This window comes from Lepus europaeus, chromosome 14 (assembly GCF_033115175.1).
Source record: "Lepus europaeus isolate LE1 chromosome 14, mLepTim1.pri, whole genome shotgun sequence".
In the NCBI taxonomy this organism is placed as follows: Eukaryota; Metazoa; Chordata; class Mammalia; order Lagomorpha; family Leporidae; genus Lepus; species Lepus europaeus.
Window position 1 is genome coordinate 68,584,522 of NC_084840.1, and position 26,627 is coordinate 68,611,148.

A 26,627-nucleotide genomic window follows, 5' to 3' on the forward strand; every position below is an offset into this window, starting at 1 on the left:
GACCAGAACACAGGCTCTAGAATACGACCAGGAGACGAGAAGCCAGAAGGAGGTCACGCGGCTCCACGCTCCCCGGTGCTGCATCATGGACCTTGGATCGGTGCCCCCTCTGCAGGTGTTCCCATGGACCGCCCCTCCCCCAAGGCTGTCCTGCCTTGCAGGGTCTCGCTCTACCTCCAGCTCTAGTCCCCTTTGTCACAGACTCTGCCCCAGTTTCACAATCTTGCTATCGGGCCACCTGCCCATGAGCTGGCCATCTCCGTCTATTTTTTTTCCCTCCTGTTCTTTCCACTGTGAATGCACTGCCTCTCGCCTGCTCCCATGCCGCTGCACACTTCCAAGCGTAAATATTCAAGATCAGAATAAAGACCTCTCCTGATCCCTCCATGTGTTCCGTCCGACGCTGGGGAAATGAAACGTCCTGACAATATGGTGGTGGTACCTTCCCCATCCCCAAGTTTCAGATGTCAAATGTTCTAGGCTGGGTCCACTCTTTCCAACTGTATTTTTACAGTTATGCTTCTGGTTGTGTGCCACATCTTTTCTCACACACGGGCAGCCATCACGTCCTTGGATAAGTGGGTCTTGAGGGGTTAAACCATCAATCTCTATAAGTGATGGCCTTCCAGGTACTCAGTGAGGAGAGCCATCTCCTTGGCTTGGACTGGCTGTCTCTTGGCAGATTCCTCTCCGTCCCTCCAACCCAGCTGTCACCCTTCCTTTGAAGCCTTTGTCAGGCCACGGGCAGCTCACAGCTCTGCCCTGGGAACCACCCCAGCAATTCCCTCCCTTCTGGTGACAGCCAGCAAGACCCGACTGTAATCATCTGTTTACTGTCTGTCACCTTCAGCACACAGGGAAGTGTCTCAGAGGCCTGGGTGGTAATGAACCTATGCACAGCCCCATCACACTGCCTGACACAGATTAGGCTCAATCAATGTAGCTACATGAATGCACGCCAGTCCCCTGCCTTCCAGGTAGGAGATCATGAAGCATTTAGCTACTGAATGAATGACAGTCTCCAGGAGATGATGCTGGGATGAAAACAAGACAGCAGGAGAGGTAAACTGTTCTTCCATCTGGCCATTCATCCATTTGTGCCATCTGCCATTCACGATGCAAAAGCCACTCCCTCTCCCAGCTTCTTCCTCCCTCTCTGGTGCCCTCTCTACCCCCTGGACTCTGCAGGGCAATGCCCCCAGTATCACTGGATGCTCTGTCTTCCAACACTGTACCACCATTGGAAGGAGAATTTCTTCTCGACTGTGCTGCCTGTCAAATGCCTCCCCCCCCTACTGCTGTACAGAGCCCTGCACCTACTCTGGGAAACCAGAGAGCACTTTGAAGGGGGGTGGGTAAGCCAACGGGCAGAGCCAACAAGTCAAGTCTTTTTTCTGAAGCCGTGGAGAAAGGGTCATGGCCCCACATCCAAAGCCTAAATACGGCCAAGCCAGACTTGCATACAAGACTCAAGCTATAGGGACCACAGACCTACAGGTGATACTTGGCACCTACAGGATGCACCTGCAGGATGCAGAACACAGAAGGCAGATGAGGGCCTTTCTCAAAGTCCTGGGCATGCCATCAGTTTACTACAATCAGTCAGTGTCTGCTAACACAACATCGATGAAGCTTGGGTGACAGACAGGGTGGGGTGCTGGGTGACTGGTTTTTAAAGCAGGAGAAGATGGTGGGTGTATGAACTGCTCAGCCTGGGATGTCTGAACAGCCACAGGAAGAGCTGTGCTGCTTCAGAGATACTCCATGGAAGAGGAGTCCCGTGGCAGAACACAGACTCACTGAACACCCCGGAAACAACCCGGCTTCCCTGCTCTGAGTCCTTGCCCATAAACTTCTGGGTCTGAAGCAGCTTCTCACGGAGCATTTCTGGTATGGAAGAGAACTTGCTTATTCGTTGACAGGCACATCCCAGCACCTTGTGGGACACAAATCTCACTACAATTCACAACAAATTTTTGTTTTGTTTTGCTTTAAATCTCTTTTGAGTCTTGTTAGCATGAATCCACTCACGGGAACCATCTAAGCAAGAAGAATAAACAGATCTAATTCAGTGTCTAAACTTTTTCTCCCCCCTAGGATTTATTTGAAAGGATTAATGAAAGAGAGAGAGAGAGAGGAGACAGAGAGAGAGAGACAGAGAGAGAGAGATGTCTGGGCCAGTCTGATGCCAGGAGCCAAGAACTCCATCCTAATCTCCCACATGGGTGGCAGGGGCCCAAGTACTTGGGCCATCTTCTGTTGCTCTCTCAGGTGCATTAGCAGGGAGCTGGATCAGGAGCAGAGCAGCTGGAACTCAAACTGGCACTCCACTATGGAATGCTGGCGTTGCAGGTGGCAGCTTAGCTGCTGAACCACAATGCCAGGCCCTAGTTTCTTCACTTCTAAAGGGAAAGTTCAGTGTGTGGGATAAGGATAGCCAAGTGAGGCAGCATGCTCCACCTGGCAAAGCTCACAAATACAGTGAGACTACTGTTGCCTGTTGGCAATGCCAATGATCTATCCCCATTACTGTCAGCACTCCCCATGCACTGGCTGTAACTCCAGGCTTGGGGCTGGGGCCCAGTGATTACACTGGGTTTTACATTCCCTGCTGGAACCCAGGCAATTCTGTAATGAGCCAGCTGTCACCTCTTCAAAGGCTTGGGACAGCCTTGGCCAGGATCATCCTTCCCCTCAGAAAATGGACATAGCATTCAGATTAGGTCTTCCCAGTTCCCCACCGACAAAGCTAATTAAGCTGTATACACGGGCAAATCATTATTTATGTTATCTGCTTTTCCAAAGTGAGCAACGTGGGAGGCCAGTGAAAACAACTCAGGGATTACCATAAGTATTTTGACTACAGCTTCTTCTATGCAGAGCTTGGAGGTCACGGCCAAGTCCACCCAGGCCGGCCCAGCTGCCTCTCTCACGCCTGTGATCTGACTACTTCAGTCTAGGAGTGAGAATCTCCTTAGGATCTGTTTCGGTTTTTCCATCGTCAAACAGTCATTGTAGTTTTCCACAGTTTGCTGCATCCCTGAGCATAATATGTAGGAAAATCATCATTAAATAATCTCCTTGAAGTTCCAAGAAGAAAGGCGACTACTTTTGATCATAGAACTAGGTTGGATCCATGACATGCTGATTCTCACCACGAGTGGGGAAATTTATGTCTCTGGAATGTGCACTGTCTTGGCTGAGCCAAACCCATCACATTGGACATCAACACACTCCATCCTCACTCAACCCTTCCCAGGGGCTCAGGCAGAAGAGAAAAAGACGTTGTCTGAAAGTCTTAATCCCTCAAGGAAGATTCCTGGCAGGGTAGGAACCCATGATGTGTGTGATAAAAAAAAAAAAAAAAAAAAAAAAAAAAAAAAAAAGAGTGCTGCTGATAGGAAAAGCTACTTCTCCTTCCAAATGATGGATAACAGAGAAATGAGTGAGGACCAAGAAAAAGAGCCAGTTTGTCAAGGATCTGCACTGGCAAAATGAGCAATGTTTACACGGCAGGCAGAGAGGAGAAAATGTGATGTCAGAGCCTGTCCCAGTCACGTTTGCTCCATTCTCAACCCTCATCATGACAGGTTGATTCAATGAAGACAGTGCTGTGCGCCACGAAAGCGCAGGGCCCAAGCTCTTTCCCATCACAGCCCATCGGCACTGTGGGATCCCACGGGTTCCCTGTGCACTGCATGCTGGTCACGGCCGGCTCAGTGGCCTTGCTCACATCTTCAGACCACGGAAGGGAAGCGGCCATCCTCCCACGGTGCCGTCAGCTGGACACACTGAGTGGGAGATTCACACCTTCTATGCTGGTTCAGCTAGTGCCAGCTCTGGGCCATCAGCACCAACACAGACCACAGGACATGTACCAGGTCTTTGTCAGCCCTGCCCCTGTGCCTGCATGCCTCCCCTACACTGGTGCTCTTGTTTCTTCTCCCCACTTGGGTTAGTCTCATTCACTTTTGGACAGAAGTTGAGAAGTGCCGCGGCCCTCCTGAACACCCAAGTCCTCCATGACTGCTCCATTCCACAAACTCCTATGGTTGTGCATGTCAGTCTACCAGCCTTGTACTGATCAGCATTTCTTGAGTACCTTCTCCACACCAGACACTGTGTTGGGTGCCAGAGACATCAAGATGATGAGGACTTGATGCCTCTCATCAGAGCACTAACAATGTACACAGTGAGACAAGACGGACTTATAAGTAGATGAACCTAAAGATCATGATAAATATGAGGCTGGTGGCTAACCAAGCACAGCTGTATTATGTAGTAAATGATACTCGGGGCTCTGTATCCTACTCACAGGGGTCTGACTTTCTTACAAGACACAGTTGTGATGCCCAGAGTCCATTCATTCTCTGCTTAGGGCCCTCAGAGCTCTGAGAGGTATCAAGGAAAACAGAATTCCATCTGCCACCCAAAGGAAAACACAGTCATGAAATTGACTTGAGACTCATCTCTGGGGCAATGCTAGTGCTCAAGTATAAGTTTATCAATTTTACACTGAAAACAGAAGAAATATGGTATTTGCTTACTACCGTATTTGAATCCTAGCAAATATTGCATTGTTTCCTGTAATTCTAAGAGTTCGGACGCACCACCACTGAAGTCAGACCCAGAGACATGTGCCAGTATCTCTTCCTTAGACCTCTTCTTCACATGTGCACACAGAGATTTTGGAGGGGCCTGAAGCTTAGTGTGGCCAAAATGAAATTTATCTCACTTACTCCTTAACCTTGATCCTCTATCTTCTGATTTCTGTGCTCTTAATCATCCACACAACTGCTTGAGCCCCAAAGCTGACTTTATATTTGAAATATTCTTCAATTTCACCTCTTACATCCAAAACTCCTCAAGTCTCTCCACCCCTCTCTTATCAATGCCTGCCTCCCCAAGCGACATAGCTATCACCACACCTCTGATGACAGCCTCCTCACCAGGTTCCACCTTCTGCACTTGCCCTCACCCACCTTTTCAAAGAGCTGCCTGAAGGATACTGACATATAAGCCAGATGCGGGCACAGCCCTGTTCAAAATGCTGTCTTGGCTTCCTGTAACTCTCAGGCTTAGCATCCGAACTTTCTTCCGACTCTCTCTTGGCTTTGGTCCTTGCTGCCTGAGTGTCACTTTCTGATTCTGTCTCTAACCACACGGGGCTTCTTTCCAGCATTTTCCTACCTGTGGAGCATGGTTAGTTACTGAATAACTCCTCCTTCACCCAGCAGAACTGAGATTTCTCTCGGGGTTTTTCCCTCATCCACAATGTCATTACCTGCTTCGTTCTGGCCATTTTGTTTGCCAGTGACTGGTTTAGAAAAGACACCAGAGAACTTGCTTTTACTCTCTCTGCCAAGTGAGAACACATCAAGAAGGCGACCATCTACAAGCCTGGAAGAGGGCCCTCACCAGGAACCAAATTGGCTGGCCCCTTATCTTAGACTTGGAGTCTTCAGAACTGTGAAAAGGAAATGTCTCTTGTCTAAACCACCTACTCTACAACATTTTTTGTAGCAGCAGCCCAGGCTGACTAAGCCATCCTTTCTCAGTTTCAAATTACTGATCTCAATTCCTGTCAATATGCACTTCCTCGTGGCTTCCCCAATAATACCTTAAATGAAATCATTTCTCTCCAGGGCAATAATTACATACAAACCCAAACAGCAGTCTAACATTAGTGTAGGCTCAGAGAGTAGTGGCTAAAGGCTCAAACAACCATCAAGGAACAAAAATACGGGACAGAAAAAGGTTCCAGGGAACGTTCCTGTAGATGGCTAATACCAGCTTCAGCCTTTTGCAGAAGGGAACTGGCCAATCATTTACTATCTTAAACTTTTCACAGTCAAGTAAGGTGAAGTAGCTACCTCTGATAAGAATTTTAGTTGAGAATTTATGGAGTCGTTAGCCAATGCCCAGCCTCTGCTTATCCAGGAAACTACCTAAAATGGTATGCAAAATGTGTGTGTGTGCATGCGTGTAATTTCACTAGAGAGGATCCACAGCTCTTAGGAGATTCTTAAAAGGGTCTGTAGCCTGCCCCGGCCTCGCCCAAAAGTGAAATTGCAGAAGATGGTCAACGCGCTTTGAAAGGGCAAGCACTCTATAAAATGTGTAACACATGGGTTTCAGAGCGCAGCTCCATCTGGCCTTCACCTATTTCCATGAACCAGAGCCCTCCAGGCCAAGTGTATTATAATGGATAAGATTCTCCTTCAGTAATGCCAAGAATCAATGGCAGCTGTCACCTGAATGCGCAGGAAACTACAAAAGGTGAATGGACCAGGCAGAGCCCATCAGCTTCCCAGACAATGAGGCTAAGCCCACACAGGAGGATGTTTCCAGCCCTTCCTGAGGACAGCATGACGATGTCAGGCTGTCAGGACCTTCCCGTCATGATCTCCTCTAGTCTTTCCTTGTGAGCAAGGGGCTCCATCTTCCAGACGATGTCCCTTCCTTGGGGGTGAGGAGGAGGGGACATTCATTCCCCAGCAATTACAGTAATCAGCTGGCCTACACCTGCCCTAAAAGTGTGTTCCATCCTGAGTGCTTGAAATAGGACTGCACAGGGAACTTGCAATTCACAACAGTTTTACAGAGGACACAAGCAACACAAAACATTAACAATAAAAAACAAAACTGATGATCCTGAAATAGTTCAGGGCTATGGTCTAGGACTGTGTTTTCTGGGCTAGGGAGACAGGCATATGAGAAGAAATAAGGAATCCATGGCTAGATTTTGATTTTCATTACATTCTCAAATGTAGACATTCTAAAATTTTTTTAGTGGTTTGTATTCTCCCAAAGGCCAAGGTAGCACATGAAAAAATTCTCAACATCATTAGCTATGAGGGAAATGTGCCATAAAAAAACAGTGGGATGTCACTTCATATCCATAGGGTAAGCTATTATTTTTTTAAAGGACAATAACAAATGTGGGTCAAAATGTGGAGAAACTGGAATCCTTGTGCCCAGCTGCTGGTGGTTCCTCACCAGTTAAACACAGCATTACCATATTAGCCAGCAACTCCATTTCTATACCCAAAGTAACTGAAAGCAGGGATTTGAACAGACATTTGTACACCCATGTTCAGTGTCATTCTCAGTAACCAAAGGACGGAAACAACCCACATGTCCATTAACAAAGGGTAAACAAGCTGTGGTCTACCCAGACCATGGAATATTATTCAGCCTTCAAAAGGAAGGAAACTCTGACTCAGGCTACAACACAGATGCACCATGAAGACACAATGCTAAGTGCAATAAGCCAGGTAAGAGGACAAATTCCATGTGATTCCACTTACTGCTGATGCCTGCAATAAGCAAATTCGCAGAGACACCTGGAACAGTGGTTACCAGGAGCTACTGTCGAATAGGTACAGCGTTTCAGGTTGGGTTAATGAACGTTCTGGAAATGGACGGTAATGATGGCTGTGCAACACTGTGAAATGGCTGAAATGGTAACCCTCATGCTACGCATACGTTGCCACGATTTTCAAAGAAGGGGAGAGGAAGGAAGCAGCCGAGGCGGCAGGTGATACTTACAAGATGTAGGCGATCACCCCGATGGACCAGCAGTCAACGGCTTTGCTGTAGGGTTTCTGGGCAAGAACTTCAGGAGCTGGGGATGACAAAGAGGAGACATAAGCCTGCGGATGGGAATGTAGGAGACTGAAGACACTTCCCCGTTTTCTAGTTTTATTCTTCTCTGAGTGCTACACAGACTGAACTTTCTTCTAGGAACTGAGTAGACAGATAGGACCCATTTTATTTGTGGTTCTAATTAGAAAGCAAAATGAGGAGGGTGTGTGTGTGTGCATGCGTGTGCATATGCATGTGTGTTTTTCTGTGCAGCACATTAGCAGTTGAACTCAATGAATGGCCCATGAATCAACCCAGTGCTTCATTGGTGGCTCTCTTACAGCTGTGTCAAGCACTCTAGTGCAGACCACACTGACATAAGGAAGCAGTCCTCAGTTTGGGGTGTACATACTTGCAAGTGGCTTCACATGGAATCAGCTCAAGGCACCATTTCTGGCCCTGATGTCAGGCTTTGCTAGGTATTACAGGGACATGAAGGGGACACCTCCGCCCTCTGTCTTCCTGGAGTGCACAGAGCAGTAGAGCTTCCCTCTGCAGCCTGGCCTTTGGGGCTCCTGCTCCAGGGCTCCTTTTTCCCCCATTCTCTGTGGATGGAGGTGGGTTACCTGCTAGCACTCTCATTCCCTTTTCTCCCCGGAGAACCAGGACACATCTCACTTCCTTGGTCCTAACATGCTGTGCAGTGAGAGCCAGGCACTCTCGGACTCTGTGTTCATTTTGTATTTTTTTTTAACTTTTATTTAATGAATATAAATTTCCAGTGTACAGCTTATGGATTACAATGGCTTCCCCCTCCCATAACTTCCCTCCCACCCACAAGCCTCCCCTCTCCCACTCCCTCTCCCCTTCCTTTCACATCAAGATTCATTTTCAATTCTCTTTATATACAGAAGATCAATTTAGTATAAAGATTTCAACGGTTTGCACCCACATAGAAACACAAAGTGAAACATACTGTTTGAGTACTAGTTATAGCATTAAATCACAATGTACAGCACATTAAGGACAGAGATCCCACATGAGGAGCAAGTGCACAGTGGCTCTTGTTGTTGACCCAACAAATTGACACTCTAGTTTATGGTGCCAGTAATCACCCTAGGCTGTTGTCATGAGTTGCCAAGGCTATGGAAGCCTTCCAAGTTTGCCAACTCCGATCATATTTAGGCAAGGTCATAAAAGACAGAGCGAGGATAGTAACCAATGATCCTAAGAGTGGCATTTACCAGGTTTGAACAATTATACAGCATTAAGTGGGGAAGAGGACCATCAGTACACACAGGTTGGGAGTAGAGCCATTGGTGGTAGAGTAGAGGTTATGATTACAAAGGAATGAGACCCAAGTACGCTAGACAGGGTCTAGAACAAAGGACAGAGTCATTATTAGATGTGCTAAGAAAGGTGCTGTCTAAGCTACAATTAAGTTTTCTGATTGAGAGGCAAATAGAACCTGACAGAAGGGGCTTGATAATAATCTGGTGGGCTTTAGGGCTTGTAAGTTAAGAGGCCCAGACCTATCTATCTCTTCACATGGGGTATATCCTAAGGGAGGTGTGAACCTCCTAGGGGAAGGCACTCTGTTGACTTTCATTACTTGGCTGGGCTGGGAGGAGAGCTGGCCAGGTAAAGGCAGGTGGCATCTCTAACAAGAAATTTACAGTTCTGCCTGCAATGTTGCTGACCCTACTTGCAGCGCCAGCACACCAGGTTCTAGTCCCGGTTGGGGTGCCGGATTCTGTCCCGGTTGCCCCTCTTCCAGGCCAGCTCTCTGCTGTGGCCCAGGAAGGCAGTGGAGGATGGCCCAAGTACTTGGGCCCTGCACCCCATGGGAGACCAGGAGAAGCACCTGGCTCCTGGCTTCGGATTAGCGCGATGCGCTGGCCCCAGCGGCCATTGGAGGGTGAACCAATGGCAAAAAAAGGAAGACCTTTCTCTCTGTCTCTCTCTCTCACTATCCACTCTGCCTGTCAAAAAAAAAAAAAAAAAAAAAAAAAGAATCATTTTGTATTCTTCTCGCACGACCTGTTCCTGCCCCCATGGCTGCAGCCTGAGTCAGGACCCCCCCCCCCCCACCCCGGGGTCTGGTGACAGCAGTGTCTGGCAGAGTTGGCACTCAATACATATGTGTACAAGGAGGAGATCAATACAAGAGACAGCCAATCTATGCACAAAGTAAGATCTCTGTGCCCATCCCCAAACACAGCCGACTCTGGTGTCTTCCATAGACATTCCCTCCAAAGTTAACAGGATAGAGAAATCACAATAGGATAGGTGAGAAGGCTGAATGTGCTTGGAGGGCTGTGGGAGCACTGAATCAGCCAAACATTCTTGGGGGCAGCCCCACGATCACAATCATCATTACTCCCAAATTACAGGTAAGAAGACAGAGGCCACAGAACGTGGCCAACATAACCCAGCAGGAGCAGCCTCTGCACTCACTTCCTCTCCGAAGGGACCTGGATGAAGTGCCTGCCATCAGCTGGGTCTTGTGCTGGGTACTAACATTTTCTCCTGCAATCACGTCAGCAACTCTTGACAACTACCATCATCTGTCCCCACGGGTAAGGAGAAGGGGCCCAATGTCACACACCTGGACTTGGATGTGAAACCAGGTCCATCTGACCCTTGTCCCAGCTCTTAACCCTACAACAGAATGCTTGCTGGCCTGCTAGTTTTTCCCTTTGCTCTTGTGCATTCTTTTGAAGCCAACTATCTGGGTGCAAACAGGAAGGCATACAAACTTCCGCTGAACATCTCTGCTTGTGAGAATGAGTAAAACCATTCACAGATCACCCCCAGGTCTAATTTTACATCTCAGTCTCCAAAGTTCCTATGACTCCTTTTTTAGAAGAGCAAAATAATTAAATCTGTGCATCTTTTCTCTGCTGTCTGTGCTCCTTGTGCAGCAGAAGGAAAGAACAAACCATAAAGTGAGGGAACCGGAGCAATAGCTGGGATGCTCGGGCGTGGCTGGGCGGTTGCACCCTGTCCCAAAAGCGATCAGAGCACGTTTCTCAGAATTTCTACTACAGAGATCAACAAAAGGGAGCCAATCACTCTAGAAACTGTCGTTCAGATTTAGGGAGCTGCCGTCTCCCTGAGCCCGGTGCTCTGGTCACAGTGGCTACACAAGCACAGATGCTGTAAGAAGTCACTGCAAGGTGCACGGAGCTTCGGAGGCCATCCTTGTGGCCTGGCAGAAATCTCACAGGAGGCAGAGAAGGCCCACAGGGCAGCGTCTTACCAGGCTAACCACCCACAGAGCTGATGGCAGACATCAGCAGCACAGAGCTAAGCTGGTCGGGGAGAGGCCCCAGGTCCAGGTCACATGGATTCACAGGGATCTTTGGTGAGTCAGCCAGCCAGCCTGGCCCAGCCACTCCACCGCACCAGACGTCAGTGCAGAGGCACTGGGAGCTCCACACGTGACTGAGAGCACAAACTCGTGACCTGTACGTGGGAAAGGAGGGCAGAGGAGGACGCTCCCAGCACCTATGACAGGTGCTTTCACAGCAGATGAGCAAAGGCTGGGCCAGTGACCCAAGCCACGATGTGTAGTGTGGGAAGAGGAGACCACAGCCGCTGCAAAGCAGGCTTCACGCCTAGGAAGAGCTAATTCTCTGCTGAGCCTTCCATCCTCACAGTCCTCGTCCTCTTCCTCCTCCTCCCCTTCATCTGTTAGAAAGGGAAATGTGCCTTTGCACCCACGGAGGGATGCTTGTACGGCCAACACTCCATCTTCCGTCTGCAAAATCCATGGGCACACTGGGCACTGGTACAAGGCACTGTGTAGACTTGAAAAGTAAGTGACTGGTTTTTATGCAACTTGGAGATTGGATGATTGGATGTTCCTTGAGAAGCATAGGTTCTAGAAGACACAGATTGATTATAGATACATTTTTTTTTAAATAAGAAGGCCTGCTTAAATGGGAAAGCTTGCAACATCAAGTACAGGGTTAAAATAAGATTTCTGGGGGTGGGTATTTGTCCTAAGGATTAAGATGCTGTTTAAGACACCTGTGTCATATGTTGGAATACCTGGTTGGAGTCTCCATTCCAGCTCCTGATTCCAGCTTCCTGTCGGTGCAGAAGTGATGGTTCAAGTACTTGGGTCCCTGCCACCCACATGGGGACCTGGATTCAGTTCCCTGTTCCTGGCTTTGGCCTGGCCCAGCCCTGTTTGTTGCAGGCATTTGGGGAAGTGAACCAGGGGATGGGAGCAATCTGTCTCTCTGCCTCTCAGATAAATAAATGAATAAAGATTTCTGTTTTGGTCTTTGATCCATCTTGAGTTGATTTTTGTATATGGTGAGAAGCATGGCGCTGGTACCTTGGGTTCTAGTCTTGGTTGGGGCGCCGGATTCTGTCCTGGTTGCTCCTCTGCCAGTCCAGCTCTCTGCTGTGGCCCGGGGAGGCAGTGGAGGATGGCCCAAGTGCTTGGGCCCTGCACCTGCATGGGAGACCAGGAGGAAGCACCTGGCTCCTGGCTTTGGATCAGCATAGTGTGCCGGCCACAGCACACTGGCCGTGGCGGCCATTTGGGGGGTGAACCAACAGAAAAAGGAAGAGCGTTCTGTCTTTCTCTCACTGTCTAACTCCGCCTGTCAAAAAAAAAGGGGGGGGGGTGGATTTCAAAAATTACTAGGTTTGGGCTCAAGGGCAGAAGAAATTGTTACAGCCTGAACTCTTAGAGACTCTTTCCTGGTCAAATCTGTGCTGTCCCTGATAAAAACAGACCCCATCACACAATGGGTTACCCAAATACCTACAGTTAAGAGGAATACGTTCTAAAGCCACAGGACACAGGAGCTGTCATGTACCACCACAAATCGGTATATATTTTATGAAGAGTTACAAGAGAGGGGTCTAGGCCAGCACCGCAGCTCACTAGACTAATCCTCCGCCTGTGGCGCCAGCACCCCAGGTTCTAGTCCTGGTCGGGGCACCGGATTCTGTCCCAGTTGCTCCTCTTCCAGTCCAGCTCTCTGCTGTGGCCCAGGAGTGCAGTGAAGGATGGCCCAAGTCCTTGGGCCCTGCACCCGCATGGGAGACCAGGAGGAAGCACCTGGCTCCTGGCTTCGGATCAGCACAGTGCAGCACGCCAGCCACAGTGGCCATTGAGGGGTGAACCAACAGAAAAAAGGAAGACCTTTCTCTCTCTCTCTGTCCACTCTGCCTGTCAAAAAAACAAAAACCAAAAAAACAAAAAACAAGAGAGGGGTCTAGAGCTTCCCAACACAAACAAATGATAAACGTTTAGGGGGAGATGATGATTTGAACATCACACATTGTATCCGTGGATCAAACGCCCACACTATGTCCCATAAACACATACAGTGATCGTGTGCCAAATAAGAAGAAATCAGTGAAGAGAACAGAGCACAGTCTCCATGGAAGTGATGCGGCCCGGCGAGCGTCCCCTGAGCTGCTGAGACCCCGTGGACAGACGGGACCCCTCTCAGAGCCCCAGGCGTCCCTCTTGCTCTTTATAAAACAGCAGGTCTAAGATCCAAAGTGGATTTACTGCACTGAGACTCGCTCCCAAGCCACTTATGGAAAATTCCACTTGGTGGGAAACGTCTTCTACAAACCAGGCTATTTTCTATTGATTTAGAGTGAGTATTCCTGGTAAAGGGAAGGACTCCAGAGATCTCAAAGAAAAGACTTTCAGAAACCTTTCATCTTGTTTTTAAAACAATGAAGTTGCCGAGTTTCCTTACTGAAAAGGAGGGAGAAGAAAAAGGTTTAACCAAGTGGAACTGAAAACCAAGAGAGCCGCCGGCCTGGGGGTGGCATTGGGGGGGGGGGTTGGGGGAGGGACGTGGTGATCAGTCTTCAGGATCTTGTAAAGTGGGAGAAGAGTCTGTCCTTTTCCTGGGCACAACCCAAGGATGTGCCAAAGAGCAGCTTCTGCCCAGAAGGTGGAGGAGGTTGGGGCCCTCTCATTCATTACTAAGCTCAGGTTCAAGGCAACTGGTCCTCCCTGAGATCAGGGAGGGAGCAGGCCACAAAGCCACAAGATAAATGCTAGTGGTATGGGGTGGGCATTGGCCTAGCAGCTACGCCAGTTAAAATGCCAACGCATCCCATATCTGAATACCTCAGTTTGATACCTGGCTCTACTCCCAATTCTGGTTTCCTGCTAATGCACACCAGGGGAGGCAGCAGGTGGCAGTTCAAGTAGTTGGGTCCCTGCCACCTACATGGGAGACCTGGATTGAGTTCCTAGCTCCTGGCTTTGGCCTGGCACAGGCCCAGGCTGTTGAAGTCATCTGGGGAGTGGACCAGTGGATGGGAGCTCTGCCTGTTTCTCTCTCTTCTCCCCTCCTCTCGTTTTCTTAAGGATTTACTTATTATTTCAAAGTCAGAGTTACAAAAGTGAGGGAGGGAGGGAGGGAAGGAGGGAGGGAGGAAGAGAGAAAGAGAGAGAGAGAGAGAGAGAGAGAGAATGAATCTTCTATCCACTGGTTTACTCCCCAGATGGCTGCAAAGGCTAGGGCTGAGCCAGGCCTAAGTCAGGAGCTAAGAGCATCTTCTGGGTCTCCCACATGGAAGATAGGGGCCCAAACACTTGGGCCATCTTCTGCTGCCTTTTCTAGGCCATTAGGAGAGAGCTCGATTTGAATAGGAGCAGCTGAGATTCGAACCAGTGTCCAAACGGAATGCCAGCATTGCAGGAGGTGGCCTTACCTGCTATGCCACAATGCTGGTCCCTCTCTTAAATAATTATTTCAAAAAAAATTAAACAAAGCTAGTGGTCCAGAACTAACAGGACCTGGCTAGTGTTTTGTCCTTAATTTAGTCAATTAACCCACAGTGACTCCAAAGTCCCATCCTGTGCTGGGCTCACTGTAAGCACTGCTCTTATGATTCAAGAAGGCAGACACTGGCCCCTGCCCCAGGCTGCTCCTGTTCTCCTGGATGCTGAGCTGAGACAGAAGCCCCAGAAGCAACCAGGTGCCACTGGAGCTGCTTCCCCAGGGAAGAGGAGATGCCTGGGACAAAGACCACAGCAGGGCAGGGGAGGCATTTTTGATTTTTGAGTTAAACATATTCCAAAGAAAACCCTGAAAATATCGAGCTTACTCTAAATAAAACTGTCTTATCTGGGAGGACAGAATTCTAGGCTGGGCTCTGTGCCAGTACACCTTGGCAAGTTCACGACCTGTCTACGCCTCAGTGTCCCATCTTGAAGGACACCTGCCATGGAGGGATCTAAGCTCAGCTGGGGAACTGGACAAGATGTTCCACTATGAGGGAGACCTTGAGGTCCCCATGTCCAGGGCTGGATACTTGGATTGAGATTGTGTTCCCACCCTTGAGGGACCCAAGAAGAAACCTGTGAGAAGAAACACAGGTGCCAGCATTATGGTGTAGTGGGTTAAAGCCCTGGTCTGCAGCTCTGGCATCCCATGTGGGCTCTGGTTCAAATCCTGGCTGCTCCACTTACAGTCCAGCTCTCTGCTATGGTCCAAGTCCTTGGGCCCCTGCACCTGCATGGGAGACCCTAAAGAAGCTCCTGGCTCCTGGCTTCAGATCAGTGCAGCTCCGACCATTGCAGCCATCTAGGGAGTGAACCAGCAGATGGGAGACCCCCCCACTCTCCCTCCCTCCCTCCCTTCCTTCCTTTCTCCCTCTGTAACTCTGCCATTCAAATAAATAAATAAATCTTAATTTAAAAAAAAAAGAAAAAGAAAAAGAAACACAGGTGCCGCAGTGGTGGATGAGGAAGAAGGGTCTAACCCAGATGTGGGCGGAGCCGGGAGAAGTGAGTGACGCTGTGGGTCAGAGAAGGGGCAGGAAGATTTCCTTTAGACAGTGGGAGACAAAGACGACATTTCTACCCAGCAGAGATCTATTCATATATGGGAAATAAACCTCTAAAGATTAAGGAAGGGGAAATCCAGCATTTGCCTTGTTAGACGCTCAGACATCCACTTCAGGGGAGAATCTGGCTGCAGGTGGAATCTGTATCGTAAGCAGGAGGTAATGCTGAATGGGCTTCGTCAGGCCTGCGTCCTGGCAGTTCGAGAATTTTCAGCAGCGTGGGGTATTGTTACAACAACAACAAAAAGTAACCAGAGGCTTTCCCATGAGCACCTTAGTAAACAGTGGCTGCTTCTCTTAGGTTTAATGTTTTGCAGTTTGGAATTACGGTCAGATAAAAAAGACAGCTGTGGGGCAGGTGTTGTGTAACAGGTTAGGGTGCTGGTGCCAGTTCAACTCCTGACTGCTCCACTTCTGGTCTTGCTCCCTGCTAATGCTCCTGGGAAAGCGGTGGAAGATGGTTCAAGTCCCTGGGCCCCTGCACCCTTGTGGGAGACCCAGAAGCAGCTCTGGGCTCCAGGTTTTGGCCTGGCATCGCCCCAGCCATTGCAGTCATTTGGGGAGTAAACCAGCGGATGGAAGACCTCTCTCTCTCTGTCGCTCTGCATTCCAAGTAAATAAATAAGTCCTTAAAGAACACACAGCTGCAACACAGACTCGCTCCTTGCTGATGGTCTGCTAGCCCATGTCTGAGGGCAGAAGGGTCCTGAGCCAGGCTCAGGTGCACCAGGCTCAGGTGCTGGTTGGTGAAGATTTCTTTTCTCGCTCTTTTCTGTCACTTTGAGCCATCAGTCACTGAAAATGCATCTCTCCAGAGCAGCTCACGCCTGATTTTTTCCTAGTAGCTTCACTGAATTTTACCACAGGCACGAAAAGTCCCCAGTAAAGCACCGTTGCTGGCTGATAATTACCACTCTGTACCGAGCAGGGCCGCCTACCACAGCCAAGCTGCGGCTGAGGGTGGAGGAGGGAGGCTATGGAAGGGGAAGGAGTGGAAAATGGGAAGGCAGCTGGGGCTCTCTAATGTGGGAGAGACGTGGAATCCAGCGGGCTGCAGGGAGTCAAATGTTCTGAGTCAGGCATTTGGGAGCAAGGTGGCAACAGCAGCCCTGCTGGGCAGGCCTCATGGGCTGTCCCGAGCAAGACCCGGCTCCCAAGCCTGTGTGGCTCATGACAGCGATGTGATGGCCACTTGGGGCTTACGCAGATCCTTCCCTTTGAAATCTGACGAGCAGTAGCTCCTCCAAACCAAGATGACCACAGCAGTTATGCCAACGTTGTGGGTTTTGATCATTAAAAAGCCATGAAAAAAAAAAAAAAAAAGGATGAGGTACAAAATGCTGCTGTCCCTTCTCTCCACCACGAAAACTGGGAATTCCTTCCCAACACCAAATGTTTAGAGAGGAGCCACGGAGAAATTCCAGAGAGATGGGAGGTGCTTTAACCACCCCGGGGATCAGAGTGGCTGAACAAAGAGCTTCCTGTCCCCTGTCCCTGTTAGAGACCAAACAAAAGGAGCACGCCCTACAAATGTCCCTACCCGGGAAGTCCTAAGAACCAGGTCCTGGCTGCAGCACCTGCTGTGATGAAATGTTCCCGATGGCTGTCACCAGGTGGCTGCTGGGACAGCTGCCCCCTCTGGGCCCTGGGTGACAATCTGTCTGCTCTATAAAGCCCTGTGCCAACCCTTAGGTCTGAAGAGAACCAAGATGTGACGCCTGCAGTCCTGCACTGAAGTAGAAACCGAGTGCTGTGGGAGAAGCTAACCACGCTGGAGGGTGGAGCTGCAGGGGCCGGGAACAGGGGAGTGACACGGACAGAGGGGAAGCATGGAGTTGGCCAAGGCTGCTGAGGAAGACAGACATGGGCATGCCCGCCAATTCCACCCCACGTCCTCGACGCATGGCTATCTACACACCGAAAGGACACCAAGCCGCATTGCTATAGAAACACAGAATGTTGGAACCAGGAAAAAAAAAAAAAAAACTCATGGGGGATCTTTAGTCCAGCACCATTATTTGCTGCGTGGGTAACTGAGAACCCTAGGAGCTGAGACCAAGGGCTCAGGCCTCCTTCATAATGGGAGCAATGCAGACACACTCAGGATCCTTGATCCAAGCCCTGCAAGACGTGACAGCCACTGACTACTGGCTGGGCGACCTCTAGAAGGAAGGGTCTCATCCCAGCACAGTGCTGGCTGGAATCTCCGTGTCCCAGAGCACATCCCCGTCTCCAGCCCCCATAGTGGGTTCACCAACTGTGGCGAGCCTTCAAGTTAAGAGCATGCTCCTGAGTGGAAGACCAGGCTGAGAAGGCCGATCACCTGTGCTCCAGCTCCAGTGAGAGAACAAGATGCAGTGTGTTTGGGCTAATTTCAGCAAGCCCAGTCAATGTGAGATCAAAGATGTCAGCCATGGCTATGCAGGCAAAACTGAGGGAGTTCTGGAAGGAAACTGAATCACTCCTTCCCCAGCGGCCTCTGTGACACAACAGTCTCCCTCACCCTTAAAGAACCAAGGCGCAGCTCTGCTTAGAAATAGAGGACAGGGGCTGGCGCTGTGGCATAGCAAGTAAAACCGCCGCCTACAGCTCTGGCATCCTGTATGGGTGTCGGTTCGAGTCCCAACTGCTCCACTTCTCATCCAGCTCTCTGCTTTGGCCTGGGAAAGCAGTAGAAGATGGTCCAAGTCCTTGGGCCCCTGCACTCGCCTAGGAGACCTGGCAGAAGCTCCTGGCTCTTGGCTTTGTATCAGCACAGCTCTGTCCATTGCGGCCAGCTGGGGAGTGAACCAGCAGATGGAAGACCTCTCTCTCTCTGCCTCTCTGTAACTCTGCCTTTCAAATAAATAAATAAATCTTAAAAAAAAAAAAAGGAACAGAAAGACAATTGCTTTTCGGCCTTTGGCTAAGATCAAATGTAAAATCAGAATGACAGACATATGTAAATCCCCTTTCCCATTTTTTAAAAAAATGTATTTTCATTTTAAATTCAATCCGAGTCTCCCGGGTGGGTGGCAGGGACTCAAGTACTTGAGCTACAGCCCACTGCCTCCCCAGGTGCACACTAGCAGGAAGCTGGGGTTGGAGGCGGAGTCAGCCTTCCGACACGGGGTGCAGGTGTGCCGCTATGCCAGACGCCTGGTTTTGAGTCACGTCCAATCATGAAACCGTGTGGGAGCTGCTACACACTCCAAATCAACAGCCAAGTGACGAGTCACCACTCAGCAAAGGCTCACAGGAAAAACAGAACCCTCACTTCGCTCACCACCCAGCCTTCTCTCCCTTTCTCAGTGGAGTCCAGGATTCCGGAAGTCGCCCTGCTGGGCAGGGAGCCACACACCTGCCTACCTCTCCAGAGACACTTCGCCATTCTGTCCACAGGTAAAGCTCTGATGTGCTCCTGAGATAACTGATTTTCTGAAGCCTGGAGATTTAGAGCTACAGAGTCAGAGCAATCGCATCAGTGTGCAGAGAGTGACACTGAGAAATAAAGCAATGGGCTGTCCCCCACCAAGTAGGGATCCACGTGCCCGCTAGTCTCTTACCAATTATGTGACTGGGATGCATGGTTTCTGTCACTCACTGTTGAAGCTAGCTGGCTCATGAGAGCCCACTAGGAAACCTTAATGAATGCAGCCAAGCAGGCAACACAGGCAATTTTGCCAACTCTGTTAGCTCCAAATTTTACTTCTTATTGGCAACACCGAGGGGAATGGGGCACTTGACTCAATGAAATGGATTCCAAATCTGAGCCCACACCCCACTGAGAGCCTCACATGGTACCCCAAGAAGCCGATTTCCACCAGATGGGCCCATCACATCTCCTAGGCCACCAGCCCTCACCCCAAGCCAAAGGTGTCTGCTCAGCCTACATGAAGCCAACGCTACCCCAGGCGCCGGCTCCCTCGTTTGCACAGCCTCTGCAACTCTCGCGATTCTCTGCCCAAAGAGTTCAACCTTTCCTTCCGGTCCCACTTGTTGGAATGGTTTTCCCTGGTAATTCCAGCCCCTGATGGTCCCTCTCATCCCTCCCCCTCATAAGGAGGCCTCTCATACTTTAACAAAGTTTCTGAAATCTGCCAGCTACTTCGTATCTGAAACCTGCAACCCTACATGCATCCCTCTCACCCACCTGCGGGAGCCCCTGAGCCATCTCCAGAGGGCTTCCAAGTGAGCTGGCTGCAATCCCCTGAGATACCCTGCCTGATGGTGAAGTGACACCCTGTTGCCATGGCCACGGCCCCTTATATAAGGTGTATAAAAATCTGGGCAGCCGCTACACATCAAAGAGTGAAGTTCAAAGTCCTGAGATGCCTGTTGCCTTCTCCTAAGGCAGTGTGTATCAGGGGAGGCCTGGCGAACACAATCCTTTGTTTTTTCATTAGGAGAGAGCTCATTTAAATGCAAGGAATAACTGAGGCTGGCAGAATGAACTCTCTGGCTCCACAGTCATTTAGATAGTAATAATTAAAAAGCAATGGTGGTGTCTGTGCTGTGGTGTAGTGGGCTAAGACTCTGCCTGAGGCGCCGGCATCCAATCTGGGCACAGGCTCATGTTCTGGCTGCTTCTCTTATGACACAGCTCTCTGCTATGGCCTGGGGAAGCAGTAGAAGACGGTCCAAGTACGTGGGCCCCTGCATGGGTGTGGATGACCTGGAGGAAGCTGCTGGTTCCTGGCTTTGGATCAGCCCAGCTCTGGCCATTGCAGCCACTTGGGGAGTAAACCACTGGATGGAAGACCTTTTTCTCTCTCTCTCCCTCTCCTTGTCTGTAACTCTGCCTCTCAGATAAATAATCAAAACATCTTTAAAAAAAAAAAAAGCAATGGTTCATAAATTGAAAGCAATCCTTCTACCTACCAAGAGTCTGAGCTAAAGCTATAAAGCTGTAGACAGCCATGGGAGAAAAGGCAGTTTTTCTATATCCTACATTCACACATTTCTTCCTAAGCCCAAAGACACTGAGCCAGGCCGGGAGCAGACAGTGTGGGAGTGCTGGCTGCTGTTCCCAGGCACACGGAGGCCGCAATGTGAGTCACAGAGAAAGCAGACGAAATCACTCAGCTTCCTTCAGGTGCGAGCTGCGCTGCACGCAGCTGGGAGTCCCACAAGAATGCACCTGCAATGTATGCTGTGGAAGGTGTCTTCAAGAGTAGCATACAGAAAACACGGTTATTTATTGATTGGCTGGTTGTGATCAGAATGCTGTGACCCCGCAAACGTCAGCAAACAGAAGCCAAACCCCTCGTAATGCCCCTGCGGGGGTCTGTCACACAGGCCCTCTCAGTTCAAGGAGACTTGGGTGCTCAGGCCAAAAACAACAACAAAAACCCTTGGAATTCTCCTCGGCTTTTCTCTCTCTCTCAAGCTCTATTTCAAATTTCCAGAAAATCTTGATGACACTGCTTCCGAAGTTCATGTGCTATCTCAGGGCTGTTCGCCACTTCTACCAGTGCTAATGTGGTTCAGGTCCCTGCTGCTTACGTCCTGGGTCAGCGCCAGAGCTTTCTAAATGGCCTCCAGTCACGCGCCCTGGCCCCTGTACTCTGCCATCTCTCCGGATCCGAGTCTGCACCCCAGAGGGATCCCTTCAGGGTCAGATCCATCCCTCAGCCGTAACTCAGAAACCTCCAATGGGCTGCCTGTGACCCTGCAGGAGGCTGGAGTCTTCACAATGACTTCTACGTCCTGATCTGTACCCATTACTTGTGTGGTCTTCTGTTCTTCTCCCCTTCGCTCAATGCTTTTCCTTGCTGTCTGCTCACCTACTCCTGCCTTAGACTCTTTGCACTGGCTTGGAAGATGCTTCCTCCAAACAGCATGACCAACACCACCACCTCTATCAGATCTTAACCCATCGTCCAGCCTCTTGGTGAGGGCTGCTTGATCACTATACTAAAAATATACTTGATCACTAAAAATCACCTTCTTTTACACACACACACACACACACAGAGTCCTACTCTGTGCTTCTCCACAGTAGTTATCACTACCTAACAAATGAAGAACTACCTTGGTTACTTATGTGTAGTCTTTCCCTCCCACTCTTTCCCATGAGACAGGGGGATTTTATCTTTACTTCTCTCTACTGATGCAGCCCAGCACCCGGAACAGGAGGCAGGCACTAAATAAATAAATCATTCTTGAATGGATAAATAATGTAGCACTTGCATACATGATTAACTTCACCTCTCTGCCTCTGCCTCTCGAAGCACTGTGCCCATTTAGGGGCCAGAGACTGGACTTCATTCATGTTGGCATCCAGACACCAGACACTGTCCACAGCGCAGAACAGGGATTCAATGAATGCATGCTAAGTGAATGGAAGGGGGCAGAGGAAGCACAGCTGACATGCAGGCACCTTGCATTTGAAGTCAATTCCGCAAGCTTCTGTATGAAGCTGAGGCGGACACAGTCTCTGCTGGAGAGAAACCTGGCACGGTGAGGAAGACACAAAAAAGATACGAGCCCCAGTGCAGCGTGATCCGGGCTGTCACACACACACACACACACAGAGTCAAGGTACAGAGCTAGGATGGGAAAGCAGAGGCTGGGAGTTGGGAAAGAGATCACAGGAGGTCTTCTTTAAGCTGGGCTTTGATGGTTGAATAGGAGCTTGCCATGTAGACCGTGGGGAGGCAATGGCCCAAGCTCAGCTGACAACCTTCCAAGTGGTGTCCGCAACGGACGTGAGCTCTGCACCTGTGGCTTCTTCCCTGGCCTAAACTGTGTCTCCCTCCACAGGGCTCACTCCAGGATCAGGCTCTCCAAGCAGAGTCTCGGCAAACAAGAACACAGCAAACAGCTGATGGTCTAACGGTCCTCCTCTTCCCCTGCTGCCCTCAGAGAAAACTCGGCCTTTCACAGCAGTTACTCAATGGCTCCACCTGCCTCCCTGTTAAGGGCAAGAGCCACTCCTAAGGGCTGTACCTAGACTCAACAGCACGACACGACGATAAACAGGAGTAGGCTTCTTGGATGGCAGCCACTTAGAAACCCAGGGAAATTGTCATTCCGTGGGCTCTGCCCACATGCAGAGAAGCAAAAGTCCATTTACAAAGTGCTAGAGCTTTCCACCATCCTGGCCAAGGCTGAGAACAGGGCAGTGAGTACGTTAACACAGCCACTCTGTGAGTGCATTTAAGTCACTCCCCCTGGAGGGGGAGGCTGGGCCAGAGCAGCCTGGCACAGGGGACACTTTGCTGAGAAGAGCAAGGCCATCCTGGTGAGGAGCTGGGACGCCAGGGCCTAACAGGCCTTCTGTCTCTAAGCCTCCCTGGTTCACGGTGACTCCAACAGGGGCCCCCCATGCCCCGCCCCATCTTTAATGGGATTTTCTTTGCTGCTTGCCTGATGGCTTGGCCAGAACAGCAGAACCCCTGACGCATACCACCTGCACTTGCGTCTCCACCCCTGCTCCCACCCTAGCGTACCCAGGTGTTTACAAGCGAGCCTCGCACCACAGCCCAGACCCCACCTGCCCCACAAGAGTCTGACTGATCCCTGTAGCCACTGCTGCAGGTGAGGGCCAGCTCTGGTCCTCCACCCTGCCCTCTCGGATCAGGGCAGCCTCTCCACATTCACACCACCAGGGGCCACCTCCAGCTTCTCCCCCTGCTGCGCTCCCACAATCTCCATCTCCCTTTCTGAGTCCTGGCGCTGCCTCCCCTCCCCTCATGGTACACCCTGTTGCCCTCAGCCGGCTCTGTTCTTGGCTCCTCTGTACTACTTCAAAGATGAAATGGTTGAGACGCACCAGTCTGATGTGACACTGCAATTATGCGAGGACCTGAAGGGCCCTGAACTGGCTCCAGGGTCTCCGGGAATTTCCCATAATGCTCTGGTGCCCTAAGGCCCATTCAGCTTGTGGCCTGCTCTGCTCAGCCTGCCTGGGACCGTTGTGTGGTTGCACACGCACGCAGGGACAAGGTTGGCCACTATCACTGCCTCCTCCCTTCCCGGTGGGCCCGCTGTTCCCCGGAAGGGCCAGCAGGGTGTGCGTGACAGCCTCCGCTTTGGCAAACCCTTTTCTCACCACTGGTTTTTCCTGCTCTCAGAGGAACCCAGCTCGCAGCTTCTCTCCTCACCCCGGGCTTTTTGAAGAAGTCACTCCCCTGGCCTGGACTGCCATGCTCTTAACTCACGCATGCTGGCTTCTTCTCACCCCTCAGGCCAATGCCCACACTCCCCCTCTCCTGCCAAGCCAGTCCCCACAGTGGCTCAGCACCTGCCACTCTATCATGGGTCACGCCGTTTTATCTTCCTAGAGTTCATGATCTGAAATGGCCCTGCTCAGTCGCTTGGTTTTGTCTGTGTCACTCCTGCTACAACCCGAGCTTTAAGAGGGCAGGCATCCTGTTCTCATTAACCCCACTGCCCGGAACAGCATCAGGGATGCAACAGGAATGAATAACTACATTGACCCAAATGAAGGTCTCAAAATACTTCCCGGTGGTTCCAACAGCCTTCCCCCAGCTCTCTGGAAGACAGAAGGGGAACCTCAGAAGCCAAGTGTCCAGGTCTCTCAGCATTTCTCTCTGTACTTGGTATGGCTGGTCCACAGAACTCAGGCCTTGGATTTTCAGAAAAGCTTTTAACTCCTGGCTTTGGCCAGTACAGCTGAGAGCTGACGATTCAAGACAGTTACTTGGTCAAGTTCTGAACTAGGTTCTTCAGGTCAATATTTTGTTTCTGGCCGTCCCTGTCTTATCATTCTGAAGGTTTTTATTGTGTCTGCAACTTATTGTAATCTTGCTGCCTTACCATAAATCATTGCAAAGCAGACACAGACAACAGTTCCAGCATTGAGACCCGAGAACTCGACCAAATGAATTCCCAGCTGTCAGTCAAGCCCACATCCAAATCAAACAGGATTTCTACCCAAGTGTTAAGAATATTTCAGGGGAAACCATTTGTCTGCTAACTTGCTCAGTGTCTCTCCGTCCCTTGATTCTTCCCCCAAGAGAGATGAGAGCAGCTGTGATCATTAGCCAACCTCAGGTGCTTAGGATGACTGATGGCCGGGACACACACACACACTGTCCTTACCCACGTAGCCAGGGGTTCCGCAGGCTGTGGACATCACGTCTCCTTTGCCCTCCATTTTGGACAATCCAAAGTCACTGATCATGATTTTGGACTCCTCATCTTGACTGTAGTATAACAGGTTCTCAGGCTAGAAAGGAAAGGGGGAGGGAAGAAAGCTTTACAAATTATATTTGCAGCCAAAAGGTACAAATTAACAATACCCCTGACCTTCAGGCACAGCAGATGCATCAAATAAAGCAGTGTTTAATAAAAGCAACGTAGAAGGCCCTGCACTATGGCTGGCACAGGCAGTGTTTGACAGGAGGCACTACCATGGCCAGACAGAGGTGCCGTCACGGGTCTCCTCCACAGGGAAGAACCAAAGTAACAAGCAGATAACTGCATTTCAAGATGAGTGCCCAGGGGAGAAAGACTGGAACTCAGTAGAATATGCAGGGAGTTCACAGGACACAGAAATGGGAGAGCAGTACAGAGGACCAGAATGTGCCAACAGCAGAGACCCTGGCCCCAAGGAACAAGGGGAAATCCTCATGGCAGGGAAAACGATGAGTGGGAGAGCCCCAGCAGGGACACTGAACATCTAAAACCTTAGCTTCAAGGGCCACTCACAATCGTGGAGCCCAGCACTCGGAGTACATGTGGCAGCTCTGTACCCGAGAAGGAACTCACGGTGCCTCCCCAGCAGCTCCCAGAACAAAGGCTATGGCTGTGTGACACCATCCTCAGAAAGGAGTCACTGTCTGAAATCCAACTACCCTGAGGGACAGAAGTCCCTCCCTGTCTCCATCCTTGGGACTTCATAGGCATTCTACCATGCTGAGAAAAAGGTCTTCAGCCTCAGAAATCCACCTGAACCTGGCAGCGACAGTGGCTGGGCAGTTCAACCCAGGTGTGGTTGGCACTACACGGGACAGGTGGGCCAGCACTGAAGGCCCTGTTTCAGGACCTTGCAAGTTGGGGCACTTGCCTCTGCAGACAGGGCTAGCCCCCTGCACCTCCTGCCTCACCCCACAATGGTGCATAACAGGTTCACCCTGGCACTGTCCCAGGCCTCTTCCCCACCCTGCCTAGACTCTAGGGAACATGGCTGTACACGCACATCCACCTGGGAGCTCAGCTACCTTTGCCAAGCAGGCTTCATTTTTAGTTGAGGGCCCTGCACTCTGGCTGTACTGCAGCCCAAGGCTGCCCTAGCTTGGGCAGGCATGTTTCTTTGTGCACACTCCTTATAGCTATAGACTCTCTTCTCTAGAGTTCTCCAGCATTGTCAAGTGTCCCTGAGCCCAGCCCTGGTGCAGCTTGAACACGCCTGGGCTTTGGTGGGCATGTCTGGCCATACGTGTCTGTGTGGGCTGCTCATTCTTTTTGCCAATGGACCTTGGCTTGAGTGAACACTCTAGCCCCTAGCCTCTCTGTGCCAGAGCCCAACCCATCTTTGCCAGGCATGGTTGGTGGTGCACACACCTAGGTGTGCAGCTAACTCTCTTCTCTATTAACTCCCAGCTTTGGTGAGTACCCCTGATTTCAATTCCAACACAGCTGAAGCCCACCTGAGCTTCGGGGGGCACGGCAGTTGGTAGTACTCACCCACCTGGGCAGTGCAGCTCCCTTCTCCAGAAGCCCCTGTTTGGTGAGCGCCCCACACTACGGCCCTAATGTGGCCTGAGTCTGCTCTGGCAGATACGTCAGCAGCTCACACGTGCCCAAGCAGATCAGCTTCCTTCTCCAGCTTGCCCCAGCTAGGACAAGTGACCCGGACTCTAGCTCCCCTGTGGTGAACCCACTCCAGCTGTGGTGGGAGTGATCTGCTGTTCACAGCAGTCCAGGCTACAGGTGCCCCTTTCTCCAGCTGGCTTCGACCTTGGTGAGCACCCCAGACTCCAGCCCTGTCACGTCCAAGTTCACCTTGGTGCTGGTGGGCACATGTGGCAGAGCACACAGGCCCAGGTGTTGGGCTTGGAACTGTCATGACTCCAGCCATCACCACTGAGACCTTAAACCTCGGTGTGGACTAAGAGAAGCACTCCCCCCTCCCTCGAGCCCCCACCTCTGCCTTTATTAACAATGGTAGAAGATACAGGGAGGCTACACTTTAGCATCCAAGTGAAAGCAAAGGCAAAACAAACCTTCCAAACCAACACTCAAAG

At 50.5% G+C, this 26,627-nt stretch overlaps 1 protein-coding gene across 4 annotated transcripts in view; it reads right to left on the bottom strand.

The window, feature by feature from the left end:
* CAMK1D (calcium/calmodulin dependent protein kinase ID) overlaps nt 1-26,627 on the bottom strand; it is a 444,773-nt gene that overhangs the window by 37,266 nt on the left and 380,880 nt on the right. For all 4 annotated transcript variants that reach the window (XM_062210906.1, XM_062210905.1, XM_062210908.1 and 1 more), the window contains 2 exons: nt 24,481-24,607; nt 7,552-7,627 (listed from right to left, as the gene is read on the bottom strand). In XM_062210906.1, the coding sequence (XP_062066890.1) occupies nt 7,552-7,627; nt 24,481-24,607 (203 nt within the window). The remainder of the gene's footprint in view (nt 1-7,551; nt 7,628-24,480; nt 24,608-26,627) is intronic.